General features: G+C 46.0%; 2 protein-coding genes and 1 long non-coding RNA gene across 3 annotated transcripts; 1 reads left to right on the top strand and 2 right to left on the bottom strand.

The window, feature by feature from the left end:
* Positions 1-1,732: 1,732 nt before the first annotated feature.
* LOC140592228 (uncharacterized) lies at positions 1,733-8,152 on the bottom strand. The gene is made up of 2 exons (XR_011992510.1): positions 8,016-8,152; positions 1,733-5,554 (listed from the first exon to the last, which is right to left on the bottom strand). It is a non-coding gene; the product is annotated as an uncharacterized lncRNA (long non-coding RNA).
* Positions 5,384-8,660, top strand: prok2 (prokineticin 2). Its single transcript, XM_023793958.2, has 3 exons — positions 5,384-5,516; positions 7,224-7,349; positions 8,085-8,660. The coding sequence occupies exons 1-3, from the start codon at positions 5,445-5,447 to the stop codon at positions 8,208-8,210; spliced, it is 324 nt and encodes a 107-aa protein (XP_023649726.2). The 5' UTR covers positions 5,384-5,444; the 3' UTR covers positions 8,211-8,660.
* Positions 8,661-11,653: 2,993 nt separating this feature from the next.
* On the bottom strand, positions 11,654-14,168 carry gpr27 (G protein-coupled receptor 27). Its single transcript, XM_023793952.2, has one exon. The coding sequence runs from the start codon at positions 13,420-13,422 to the stop codon at positions 12,307-12,309; it is 1,116 nt and encodes a 371-aa protein (XP_023649720.1). The 5' UTR covers positions 13,423-14,168; the 3' UTR covers positions 11,654-12,306.
* Between the last annotated feature and the right edge of the window lie 85 nt (positions 14,169-14,253).

Below are 14,253 nucleotides of genomic sequence, written 5' to 3'. Positions count from 1 at the left end.
GAGGATGGACCACTCCCGCTCACTGAATGGACTGTACCATTAAGGGGTCTCTGAGGATGGACCACTCCTGCTCACTGAATGGACTGTACCATTAAGGGGGCTCTGAGGATGGACCACTCCCACTCACTGAATGGACTGTACCATTAAGGGGGCTCTGAGGATGGACCACTCCCGCTCAATGAATGGACTGTACCATTAAGGGGGCTCTGAGGATGGACCACTCCCACTCACTGAGTGGACTGTACCATTAAGGGAGCTCTAAAGATGGACTGCTCTAGCTTTCCGAAAGAACCTTCCCATTTAAAGGGCCCTGAGGATGGATTGTTCCGTTTTGCTGAATGTTTGCGGTGGTTTGGCACACAGCAACTTTTTAACTTCAATTCTTTATTGTCATGTGTACAAGTACAAGTACCGTGTACAATGAAATGCTTACTTGCATGAGCTCCTGCAGACAGTGAACATAGACATCAAGACAGACAACAGGATGACAAGAGATGACATGAATGATAAAGTGAATTTTAAATAAGTAGAATAAATAAGACCAAGAGACAGAGAGAAGTCTATGTATGGGTAGCAGTGGAGGTGACACAGGTTACTGATTGTTCATGAGTCTGATTGCAGTTGGGTAGAAACTGTTCCTAAACCTGGAGGTGCGCGTCCGAATGGACTTCAGTCGCTTCCCAGATGGTAGGAGGGTGAAAAGTGACAGTGCAGGGTGGCTAGGGTCTTGCCTGATACGGTTCACTTCCCTGAGACAGCGTGTAGTGTGGATGTCGCGGATCGCAGGGAGCTGTGTGCCCGTGATCTTCTGTGCTGAGTGCACCAGCCGCTGCAGAGCTCTGTGGTCCTGAACTGAGCAGCTGCTGAACCAGGATGTGATGCATCCTGTCAGGATGGATTCCACAGTGCACCTGTAGAATCTGCACAGGGTTGTGGGGGACATCCGGGCTTTCCTCAGTCTCCTGAGGAAGTAGAGGCATTGTTGTGCTCTCTTGACTATTGCCGCCGTGTGACTTGACCATTTGAGGTCATCAGTGAGGGTGACTCCGAGGAGCCTAAAGCTGCTGACCTGCTCCACAGCCTTACCTCCGATGTAGATGGGGCTGTGCTCTGTTGCCTGTTTGCGGAAATCCACAATCATCTCCTTAGTTTTCTTGACGTTGAGGGAGAGGCTGTTGTTCTGACACCATTCTTCCAGGTGTCTGACCTCCTCCCTATAGGCCGTCTCATCGTCCTCGCTGATCAGACCTATTACGGTGGTATCGTCAGCAAACTTAAAGATGGAGTTGGAGCTGTACTTAGCTACACAGTCATGGGTGTAGAGAGAGTAAAGCAGGGGGCTCACTGTATGCGTATTTTATGGATCACTTTCAGTTATTGCTTTTAAAATTTGTACATAAATAAGTCATTTATGGTGCTTGTACTATCTCAGAATTCCCTTTGTACATAATGGTATTGTTTTTAGTTTCAGTCAAAGTGTATTGTCATAAAATCACAAAAGTAGGGCGCTGTGTTAGGGCTCGTTCCCACTATCCACGTTGCATTGAGCATTTCATCAACGCGCGCATTCTGCGCTTCGCTAGAACACCATACATTTCATAGAAAGTATGTACGATGTTCTCACTAGTGCACAGCGTTGCAGCGCATTTTGAAAACGCACTGCTGCACGCATTTTTCTGCACTGCACACTCCCATTGATAGACAATGAAAAATGGATACAAACGCATTCAGAGTGTTTGTATGCGTATTTTACTCCCTCTTTTCCCCACAAACATTAGGGACAATCATAGAAACATCATGTACAATCAGAGAAACATCATGTACAATCATGGAATCACTTTTTTGACTTCCCTAGTGTGAACATATCCTTACTGATCATCGAAAAATCTGGCAAAAATGCCGCTTAATTTGTACGTTTTCAAAAAAAAAAAGCAGTACATAAAATAGTTATTTATCCGTCCTAAATGTTTAAAAAGTGTCTTGGCTGCCTCAGACACTCATTTAAATGCAAGAAGTAGTTACATGTTACACATTATGATAACTTGGAGGCTCATGCTAAACAAATATTGATACAAATTTGCCGTACAGATGGACCCCAATGCAGCGAGAAGCTGAGCAAACACAGAGCTCTCCATCACGCAGCTTGGTGACAGCCTGTTTCCCAGAAGGATGAAGTCAACTGCAAATCAAAAGACCACAATTTTTAAATACACACACACACACTCTCTCTGAAAACTTTGAACATAAGCAGTACCAGTCAAAGTTTTGGATACACCAAGCAGCCTACAAAGGGCAGTGTAATGTGTCACATCACATGATCTGACCACCAGACCTTTAACCAATGGAAATGGTTTTGGAGGAGTTTGACGGAGAGTGAAGGAAAAGCAGCCAATGAGAGCTCAGCATATGTGGGTCCCCCTTCAGGACGGCTGGTAAAGCATCTCAGGAGGCGCGTCATGAACCTGCCGTAGTGGAGACAGTCAGTCAGTCAGTCCCTGGAGCGATTGGGGTTAAGGGCCTTGGTCAAGGGCCCAATGGTGGGATCACTCTGCCGACCAGGGATTTGAACCCGCAACCTTCTGAGCCCCACCCCCTCCAACAACTTTTAAATATTTTTTTATTTATTCCTAAAATGTTGAGGATAATACAAATAAACCTTTCTTAGGATAGTATGTCCAAACTTTTGACTGGTGCATATGGGCTCTATGAATAATGAAATAATATTGTCAAGTGGAAGAACAGCCATGAAAGGGGGGGGGGTCTTCGTGTGCATTGGGATCAACCATCACAATCCCCTCCCCCCCCCTTGATCTAATAGGCTGCCTCACAGCACAAATGACAATGAAGCTGAATAGATCTGCGCTAGCTTCTGATTGGCCAAGATAAAGATGATGTCACTCCTTATCTTCTTATCACAGCCTCTGTGGAACAGAGTCTACAGGTAATTCTTCATGTCAGTGTTTGATTATTTGATCTTACTTCCCACTGATGTCAGATAATCGTAACGAAGAGATCAGATTTTATAACGTAGGACAACGTCATGCAGTCAGAAGCCAAGAGGACTGTAAAGAAATTCAGCAGTGCCACACATATGACCTTTTCTGTTTGAACATTTTTCCCAAGTTAATCCCTTTAATGACAAATATATTCAAAGCTGGGCACCATGTTCTGCGTCATTCAAGGGCAAACTGAATCATCGCCTGTTTCCATAAACCCAGAACATGACCCCAGTGTTGGCTAGTCCCTAAAGTACTTGGTTTATACCTTGTTATTCTTCATAAACCAAGTGTGTTCCTCTCTGGTCTTCAGGGTTTTACTGGGACTCATCACTGTCTGAGCCCAGTAAGGCAGATATGTGGAGCCATCCTGCTGATTTCCCACAAAGCTAATGAACGGTTGACTTGCAGCCAGTTAGCGACCTGGAATTGCACTCATTAGCTGCATGACCCCATGACTACCTGTTTGCATTTGGAAGTGACCAGTGAAGCCAGGACCACTGGTGTTTATTCACAGGAGACATGGCACTGAGATGTCCTGCAAAACATGCCTTTCAGTAGGGATCCTCAATGAAATGATAAAGGTATTCGTGATATATGTACTGTCCATCTCGCCGGCTCTGGATGGGCAGTGACAGGGACAGGGACAGTGAGAGTGCTTTCATTATCCACGGCGCACTCACGACTGAAGCTTGCTGCCGAACTAGACCGCGGCTTGTCCCACTGGGGGCACATCTTCACATCGCTGGCGGATCTCCATGGAGACCAGGCCTGTCAACCAGCCGCGAGAAGTTCAGGGTGTACGTGTCCGAGGTAAAGCTCATGGGGCGGCTTGGGGAAATCACCTAAACGCATCGCCCGTCGTCACACACTCAGAGGTTCGGGCGAGACGAAGCGCACGGATACCTCGTGCCCAGTTGATTCCTTCTACAATTCTACTTAATTTCATAGCTAACACTTTTGCCCAATCAGATTCTGCCCATGTGCACAGTTGTATGTTTTTCTGCAGCTGCTGCAGTGAGGCACTGTGTGAAAGCACCCTGCTGCCTGTCCCCGCTCACATCCTTCAAGGCAGAACTCCGTGTGCTCTGCTGCTCTTCTCGGCCGTCTCCTTGGCACGCTGTTCCGATAAGCTATGGGGCATTCAGATTTGCCCCAGCTGTGTCACAGGCCAGCACGTCTTGACGGACCACAGCCTGTCGTCTTCTTCCACTCTCTCATAGCCACTGCGCCTTGGTCCGGCCTCAGCTGCCCCATCGTGTCACGTGATAGGAAAATAAAATTGAATTGCTTTTCATCAGGGCTCACGGCCTCGGCCAAACACCATGTCCTGGATGATCCTTGAAGGAGTGAAGGAGAAAACCCAGGACGCTGTCACATATGTATAGCTCAATGCCAGTTTCCATGGTCCCTTGACCCTGGATCAATGGCTGAAAATATCATTACGCAGTGGAGGAAGCCATAGAAATGAACATGTCACTGAGGTTTTTGTGACTCTTACTCCAGGCTGGATTCAGATGCTGAGGGTTACATTCCCATCAATACAGCCACATTCAAAAAGCGTTTGTTATTCTCGCGACGTTTGACCTTCTGTTCTCAAAGCCCTCGAAGTCTCCATCTCAAGACATAAGTGGAGTTGCATGCATTTTTAAATAACAACTTGTTTCTACACTAATTTTTAGGTACGATGTAAGGTTTCATTGGGCAAACATGTCAACAAAGTCAGGGACACTGTCAGCCCGTCATGTGATGATGGCAGGAAGCTTTTTAACAACCTTAAGATGGATACTTTAGGGAATGAAACAGCCTTGACACAAGGAGATGGAGATTCTTTTTGTGAATGGTAACGGGCAGTTCGTCACTGTTAGCTTGCAATAAAGAAATCTGAGGATCGGATGCTTAACAGGCTGTTTTTTTTAATGGGTCAAGGCTGGGTGACACATTCAAAGATGCTGGATATTAGCAAGGGGTGGAAAACATGATCAAGAGCCTTGTTGATTAATTTCAGAGCTTGTTTCAGAAGTGTTTCTGACCATGCGTTGAGTGGCACGTTAGTAGTGATTCAGGTTGTGGTCGTCACACTGACTTCAGTGTTATGATGTCAGGACATGTCAGGAAGGTCCTCTGATCCTTGGACAGGGAGAAGCAAAGGCACCTGATTCCGCTGCAGCTACCACGGCAAGATGCCAGCAGGGTGTGAAGTGGAGGTTACCTTGGGATCTTTTATTTATTTTTTTTCTAAGCGTTTCTGCTGCGAGTGACTCATGTCAGACCTGAAGAGCTCGCCTTTAAAGCCCCTGTCCATCCCTCCCTCCTCAATGAGAGGCATCAGGCCACTTCTCGGGCTCCAGCGTCGACCCAGGTGCGTGCGCACGCCGCTGGGAATCTGCCACTCCTGCTGCCCTGGGACCCTCTGAAGCGGCACCGCGGGGCTCGTCCTTCATCACCATGACGTCCACCTTCTCTCTTCTCCTCTCTCTGCTCCTCATCTCCTGCGGATCTTCAGCAGTCATCACTGGGGTGAGTGGCTCCTGCTGCCGCTGACCTCCATCCTGGATCTCCTCACAAAAGGTTGGAAACCAGTAGTTGGGCAGTGGCTTCTCTTAGTTTATACGTTTACAGTCTTTGAACCTTTATTCACTTATTTAAATTCCACCAAGGTAAAACTCAGGCAAGCACTCACGAATTGCACAGTATTCACTACTGCATGGAACATTGAGTTACTGCCTGCCAGTAATCATTTCCTGAATAAAATTCATGCAGATTAATTCACAGAATAAATAATATATTTAGCAAACATTGTATTATCCGTAATAATGTGCTACTTAAAAGAAACAGTTAAAAATTATGAATAAAGCAAATAAATAAATAAATACTATTACATTGTAAAATGTTTCCAGTTATAATTTCAAAATTCATATTTAAATAACTCAAGTTGTGAATAATTTCTGTGCAATATATTAGGATTTTATTGTTTCAAAGCACTGTCATGTTCCAGATGTATTTTAACCCATTTTCACTAAAACATTTTGATTTCAATAATGATGATGATGATTATGTCACAATAGCAACCTAATGAATGTGTGTGTCTGTGTGTGCGTGTGCGTGTGTGTCTGTGTGCGTGTGTGTCTGTGTGTATGTGTGTGTGTGTGCATGCGTGTCTGTGTGTGTGTGTGCGTGTGTGTCTGTGTGTGTGTGTGCGTGTGTGTCTGTGTGTATGTGTGCGTGTGTGTCTGTGTGTATGTGTGCGTGTGTGTCTGTGTGCGCTCCACAGAGTTGCTCCAAAGAACCACAGTACACTATTGAAGTGTCTGTTCTACAGAAACCGATTGCAAGTCAACATGGAAAGATAATATATATATATATGTGGTCACAGTACAGATATAGCAATGAGTCTTACCTAGCTTATAGTCGCGCTTAATATACAGCATTTTCAGCTTCCTAAGGTCACACTCTGCACAAAGTGTTTAAGCACCAGTCTGACAGAATAGTGAGATATTTATATTTGGTGTTTGCCAAAGTGGTTTGACACACCAAAGATGACACATTACAAGATAAACGTGCACATTACATACTTATGGTGAAGCATATCATTATTATCTATGGTGGATTTTCAGTGTCAGAACATACATGAATTTACACTAAATATAGCATTTTTATTGCACTGAAAAGACTGCATGCATGTAGTATATTTCAAATATGTAAAAATATTCAAATGAAAGGCTGTTCATCTTGGCTGTAACCGTGATTTGTACGCCGTACCGGGATAATTAACCCAACAAATTACGAGAGCGTGTCGTTACCATCAAAGGGTGGTGGGGGTCGGCCTTGGGTTTGTGCAGCAGACTGACACTGCAGAGCGCGTGACGATTGAGATTCCATGGACGCTTCCACTAATCCTGCTCAAAACCCTGATATTGTGCTGCCGATAGATGTGACCTCCGATTCCTTTATTCTAACATGATTATAAACATCACACTCAGAACGCTTGGAGATGAAAAATCAAACCAGCAGCTGAAATGCCTTGTGTTTGCAAACAGTCGATTATCATTCTCTTACTACACAGATGTAAAAATATGCTTTATAAAAGCGTAACCCATAGCTAACGGTAAGATGGCAGTACACTGGGCCCGGAGGACGCTGGAGCACTGCGTGTAAGAATGTGCTCACTGGCACCCCCTTCCAGTCCCTTTCATGATGGCAGTCTCTCCACCCTTCCGCCCACAGGCCTGCGAGAGGGACTCCCAGTGTGGCGGCGCTATGTGCTGTGCCGTCAGCCTCTGGATACGAAACCTGCGCATGTGCACCCCCATGGGGCAGGAGGGGGAAGACTGCCACCCTCTGAGCCACAAAGTGAGTATAGCTACAGCCGTCTGGCCTCAGTCACACACATCCACACGTGGACACGATATTGACAGACGTATTGGGACACCTGGCCATTACACCCACAGGAACTTGACATGACATGATATCATGACATAAAGTTTACCACCAATTCACCCTAAAAGGCCCCCACGAACAGTCACTACACTAAAAACTGAATAAACATGTTTGTTATTTAGATAGAGATGCTGAAGCAGTTGTTCTGCTAACCAGCTAGCTAGCTATGATCTTCAGACTCTACTCACTAGCTATTTGTTTTGTTTTTTTAAACATCTGAGGGGGGGGCAGGGGGCTCCAGGAAAAAAAAGCCCACTGTTAGCTGCTAACAAATTTAGCCAAACATCTATCATCTGTCATCCATCCATCTTCCAGCACATCGTAATTTAAGACACATTTGTTTATTCCGAGAGCATAAACAGCTCCGTGACTCATCTATATTTTGCGTCAGCTTTTCACTCTAACACCTGCGATGCTCACCTCCGTCAAGCTGGATGAGGGACAGAAGCTAGCAGAAGGTAGCCGTGTGTCACGGTGACACAACACACCAGCAGACTCTGCCCCCATGCGCTCTCCCCAGCTAGGCCTAACATGTGCGCTCGGCCTTCCCATAATAATCCCCGCCGTGTAAGGTCTCACCCTGCTACTTTTGTGGCCATCCTATGGGCTGCGTAGTCATGGTGATGCTCTCTTTCCCCCCGCGAACAGGTCCCCTTCTTCGGGAAGAGGCTTCACCACACATGTCCCTGCCTGCCGAACCTGGCGTGTGTCATGACAGATGACTCAAAATCCAAATGCCTGCCTTTATACAAAGTCCAAGACTACTATTTCTGAGAAGATGGAGCGCATAACCTCTGTTTCAGCTGTTTCTGTGATTCTGGTGTCAAAAAGTTTTAGGAATATATCTGTATTCTATTTATACAGTCAGATGAGTTGCCTTACTCTGATGAATGTAAATATCGTCTGTACAGCACTTCAGGTTCAGGTCCTGTTGTTTAAAAGTGCTATATAAAGAAACATGAACCTTAATGCTGAACACAATCGTAAATAAGACACAAGATACACTCTTTGGATTAAAGTCCTTTATAGCTTTAACTCGAATTTGCCTTGAAGATTTTTAGTCCTAGATAAATTGTTCCCAGATAAGAACAGGGGTGTGTGCTGTTCCGAATCCACCCTGTTAGCGATAATGCTGTGGTGATTTCAGTTATTTTGTTTAATTGGGAAGTCGGATACTTCCCCTTTTCAGTGTTTCATGTAAATAAAGAATCCTGCATCTCTGTAGCCATGTGCAGACATTTTAACTGTCCTTCAACTAATTGAGCATTTATGGCATTGCTTATTTTCATGTTATGAAAATATAAACTCCTGAATACCAGTTTTATGTGAAGCCTTAGAGCTCCATTAGTTCATTATCCCAGGAATGTGAAACTCACATGTTCATTTTATGCTGGTTTTTAGGGCCCAATTTGAACCTTCGTGCCATTTTTTCATCCCATTAAAATAAACCAGACGTGTCTTTGCTAAGTGACATTCTGGAAAACGGCCGTCATTACTTCAACTCAGCTTTAAATGCTGTCTTATCTTTCACGTCGGTTTTTCGGTGACATCGTCATCTTAGTAACACGCAGTTTTACTTATCCTGTTTCACTTGTTTCCCCGGCAAGGTCGTCTGGAAAAGCGATCATCTCATGGGCTCCCCGTGGGCTTGTAGTATCCTGTGTACGCAAACAGCCTCCGAGGTCCAGTGTAAAGCTACGAATGGACACACACAAATAGCACTGGCCTGGATGCTAAAAACACACCAGCTTTTATCTATTTGACTTCCCGATGGCCTCAGCAGACTCACTAGTGGTGGTGGGAGAGATGGACATACAGCGTAAAAATACATTTCCTAGGTTTAAATTTATCTATTTATTTATATATCTATTTTTATATGAGCACAGTCACTGCTGTTACTTCTGAAGCTCATTTGCTAATAATGGCCCCCCCACCCTTGCCTTCCGACAGTAAAACCCTGTCTCTTTGGGAGCTGGACTGTACTCTTGCCCTCTGCAATCCCATAATGCCGCACTCTGTGTGTCGTACCCACTGTGCTTGACAGTTAATCTGCGTCTGACGCCGCGATGATGCCCTAATTACTGGCAAGTCCCAGGTGCCTGTGTGAGTCTTCAAAGTCACTGAGAGCAGCCATCCTAAAAACACCCCCTGGGGAGGCACCCCTTCCTGAGTGAGATGATGATGTCAGACTGCTGCTGCAGCAGGGGTCCCCCAGTCACATGACGGCGCTGCTAGCCAATTGAACGGCTAATGAGCACCTAAAAATGAATGTAATGTGCACGTTTATCTCTAACCGTGCTTTACCCTGACCAGCTAAAGTCATGTTATTCTGAACATGAGCAATCAACCTTGAAGGTGTTCAAATGAAACAAACAAAGTTACATTACAGCGCATCCACTCTATATGCACACTCAGTACTTTCCCAGAAGTAACGCTGTATTGCTATTAGATAAGACACTAAAAATGAGAAGGTCTCTGCTGAAGTCGGCTTCCAGGCCCCCGAACGAAGCCGGAGGGGTAAAAATGGAAACAGCAGCTCGTGGCCATACCTAACGCCCGCGTGGTGCTTGGCACATGCTGGAGGACAGACAAGAACTGGGCACGTTCCTCACGTGCTGCCTGGCGTGCCAGCCGACCCGGGCACTTGGCACGGGAGAGCCACACGCACGCCTGCCACCTGATCCCGGAGGGTGACGTCAACGCTTTCTGAGCGAACCGAGAGGTCCGTGGGCCCTGAGCGCCGCGTCCCAGTGGCCCCGTACGGACCGGCCTCATCACTCTGAGCCGTCCACACAGCTGGACCTCCGTGTCCTATCAGCATCTCGCTTTAATTCATGTTCACAGACGTGACAGAGGTCGGGGTCAGCTCACGCACTGGGAGTGCTGTGTTAACAGAAGGCAAAAAAATGACTTTGGAAAATGAAGGGAATAAAAGGAAGGCTGGGGCACATCTTTACTACATCATCCGTCCATTCGTCCTTCCATTTCCCACAGGTACGTTTCCAGTACAGGGACGGGTGAGACAGAAGCCTTTCCCACGAAACACACAACCGAGGCACCTCACATGGGATGCCAGTCAAATTATTTAACATCTTTATAAATGTGTCCTTATGTAAATCTATCTATTCTGAGTGTGTCACAGGTTAGTGCAAACGTCTGAAGGGGAGCGACCCCATCAAAGAAGCATTCCCACTGGCTATGCGGATCATCAGAGGTCATGCTGATTCCCTGGTACATGCTGAGGGGAGCTGGAGGCGGAGTTAGCAAATATCTGAGCCATGTGGAAACACTGTGTCGGCTAACGGACTGCCAGAAGGCCACGGCTCATGTGGGAGTTTCATCTTTATACAGCCATTAATAGCTACTCCACAAACCAACCCCCCCCCCCAACACACACACACACACACACCCATCCCAGGGAGCGATCTGGATGGCTGACAGGCTCGTATGGGCACTACAGCCCAACACGAGGAGAGACAGAACTAATAAGCTCATTCTGCACTGCAATCAAATCGCTACAGGCCTGTGTTTCTTATAACCAGGAGCGCCTCATTCTCCCCAGTCCACAGACTTACCGATTTCATTATTATGCTTAATACTGAATGCCTGAAAGTGGCTGTTCTCCCAAATGTTTCATAGTTCCAGAGAGTATTTAACCTTTAACCACTGAGCGCATTATCAAAGGCTGAAAATGGTTTTTTAAAAACATAATTATAATGTTCTAATACCTAAAACACACTTCTACCCCATGTGTCACATCACACAGATGTGTGAAGAGCAGGCAGTACTTGGATGGCCTTTAAAATTACAGTTTAAAGTAGCAGACAGAGTACTGAAAGAGAGGGGGTAAGTACCGCCTTGGATGTTATGTAAACATGTTGGGGGGGGGGGGGGGGACACGAAAGCTGTTCGATTATCGCCAACCCCCTCTGGGATAGCTTGTTAAATTAAAAACCAGATTAAACTCACTCTGAACCGACATCTTCCCTCCGCTCAACAATTTTCCTTCATCCCCAATAAGCTCAGATGTCACTCCACAAATTCTATGGCTGTGCAATGGCCATCATAACAGAAATGGATCACAGCAAAATTCACAACAGACACCGGGGTAATTGGAAATGCAAACATGTGTCTTCAAGGCATACAAAATGTAATCCTGAATAAAAGAACTTAGTGCAGTTTTCTTGGTGAGCTGTGGCACTCGAACGGTCATCCAATCACTTGTAATGATTTATTTTGAGTACAAACAATGCAAACATTTTTAACAGCACACAGGCCATTATAATATGAACTGTTTCATCATCAAAATTTTACATTATTTCAAGAGAATATGGAAAGAAACGTTTCAAATACATTTCCAAAATCCATACATTATATTAACTGCCACAAAAAGTGAAATTTGATTTGACTGTAAGTCTATCCACACAAAGGGCCGGACTTGTCGAACATTAGCCAAACATTACTGTTTCCCCCACCAGCTGAGAAAAAATAATAACGAAAGCAAAGATTTAGTCTTTAGCATTTACACCAACAATAAAACCCTACACGGAAATGACGCACACTTTTGAGAGAAACCTTCCTTATGAGATTATCATTTGGTGCTGTCACTGGGTAAATATATATATGCATACAAATCTTTACAAAAACATGGTTTTCCCACGCCAGGAGCTATTGCAAGGAATTCTGTCAGAGCAATAACCCAGAGAAATTCAAATTCAGTGACGCCCAGTCAGGAAGAAACTTCACCATGACTAACATTATTAAATAAATACAAAAAGAATGTATACTGGTCCGTCCATTACTTTCATACCGCGAAATAAAACCTCTAAAAGTGCTCCAGTAAAAAGTCAAGGGAGGCACCGCAGAAGGTCTAGATGACACAATAGGGCTCCATGGGGGTCTGTGTGCTGAGACAGCATGGGAACCGCGTTCTGAAGCGCACCCTCAGTTCCTTGTTAAATATAAAGCATATAATAGGATTCACTGCCGCCTGCGCAAACGTCATCCAGACCGCCGCAGTCAGGTAGACCTGCGGTATGGTGCCGGCTTTCACAAACACTCGGAGATAACACGCCACGATGTAGGGAGCCCACAGCAGGAAAAAGCCCAGTGTGATCATGTAGAACATCTTGCCGATCCTCTTTTCCATTTTGAATTCATCCAAGACGAGAAGCCGCTTGCTGGGATTGTGCGACGCCTGCCTGATGCCCACCAGGGTCGGCGGCGTGGGCCCACGTCCGAACCCCGCGATCCAGTTGGCCGCCGCTTGCCCGGTGGCACCGGGTCCATGGAAAGTCCAGTTCTGGCTTATGGCCGGGACCAGCTGGGCAGGCTTCATCTTGCGGTGGTCGTAAACGAAAAACAGCATCTTCACGTAAACAACGTGCGTGGTACCCACGATGACCACCAGCATTAACATGAAGCCCAGCGTGTCGTTCGCCTTCACGTATCGGTGCTCGAAGATGCACTGCTCTTCCTCCCTTATGAATTTGTAGGTGCCCACGTCGAAGACTGGGGGGAACGCCATTGCAACAGAGAGGGTCCAAACCATGCAGATGACGGCCACGCAAGTCCAAAATGTCATCCGTTTAGAATAAAACCTGTGGTGTGCGATTGCCATATATCGAGTCACACTGATGCAGAAAAGCATAAAAGCTACGTGGAAACAGAAGAGCACCGCGATGAAGGCGATGATCTTGCAGCTTATTACGCTGTAGGTCCAGCTGGAGCCGCTGCTGATGGATACCATCACGAACGGGAAGCACACGACAGACCTCACTATATCTGCCAAGCACAAATCTAGAAGGAAGTAATAGGGAGCTCTGTGCAGACTTCTGTCTTTCAGCACCAGGAAGGATATCAGTAGGTTCCCCGCCAGGCTCATGCAGATGATCAGCCCCAGAGAAGCGAGCTTCACCGCGGACGCGGTAGCGGCGTAATTCTGCAGCGATGGGGCGCTTTGCCCCGGCTCGCTTGTATTCGCCATCTGTGCATCCACAACACGGCCAGCCTCACTCGGTCTCCATCAAGCCACATCAAGCAGACCCGCTTTTCCTTCGCCGATCACGTATCAGATGACATGGAAAATAAACTGCCAGTGTCTGACCGATCGGCGGTCGCATGCTTCTCCTGTTAACGCACGCGGGCTGTCATTTATATTTAAATGAAAATTAAATTAGAGCTTCACGAGAGAAGAAATGAAACGCGATATTATTCGTAATCCTGGGCACCACTGCGGTGCACCTGACATTCATCTTACGAGGCGGTGAAGTCACCGTTTCTTTTCATTCTTCAGAATTGTCATATCTGCCTCCATATTCTCCCTGCATCTACAAAAGACCAGAGGCGCGACGAGGCAGGGTATCCCCAATATGCAAAAGACTCGCTAAAAAGAAAGACAATGCCGACATGTCCATTCCACTGGCGGCGTGCTCCTTTGTATTGGCAGAGAAAACATCTATAATTAGTCAGGCAATTATCAACATCCAAACTACTTATCTATATTACAAGCAGGCATGTGTCCGAGCATCCAGAAACCATGACGCTACATCATATACCCGCAGCCTTTCTGTTTTTTTGCAGTTGTCAGAAAATGAACTTCCGGTAACAAGCCGAAGCCCTGCGACGTTAAATCCGATGGTGAATCCGATATGCGGAATCCCTCAGCTAAAGCTGTGAAAACGCATCGGCTCATCGACCGTAACCATTACAACTCCTCCTCCCGATAATCATTAAATAACAAACGAAACATGTATACGCTACCGCTGAATTAAATGATGCATGACTTGGTCCCCATTGAAAAAAAACATCATTGGTT

The sequence above is a fragment of the Paramormyrops kingsleyae genome, chromosome 8, assembly GCF_048594095.1.
Source record: "Paramormyrops kingsleyae isolate MSU_618 chromosome 8, PKINGS_0.4, whole genome shotgun sequence".
Taxonomy (NCBI): Eukaryota; Metazoa; Chordata; class Actinopteri; order Osteoglossiformes; family Mormyridae; genus Paramormyrops; species Paramormyrops kingsleyae.
This window is presented reverse-complemented; position numbering and strand designations above follow the sequence as displayed.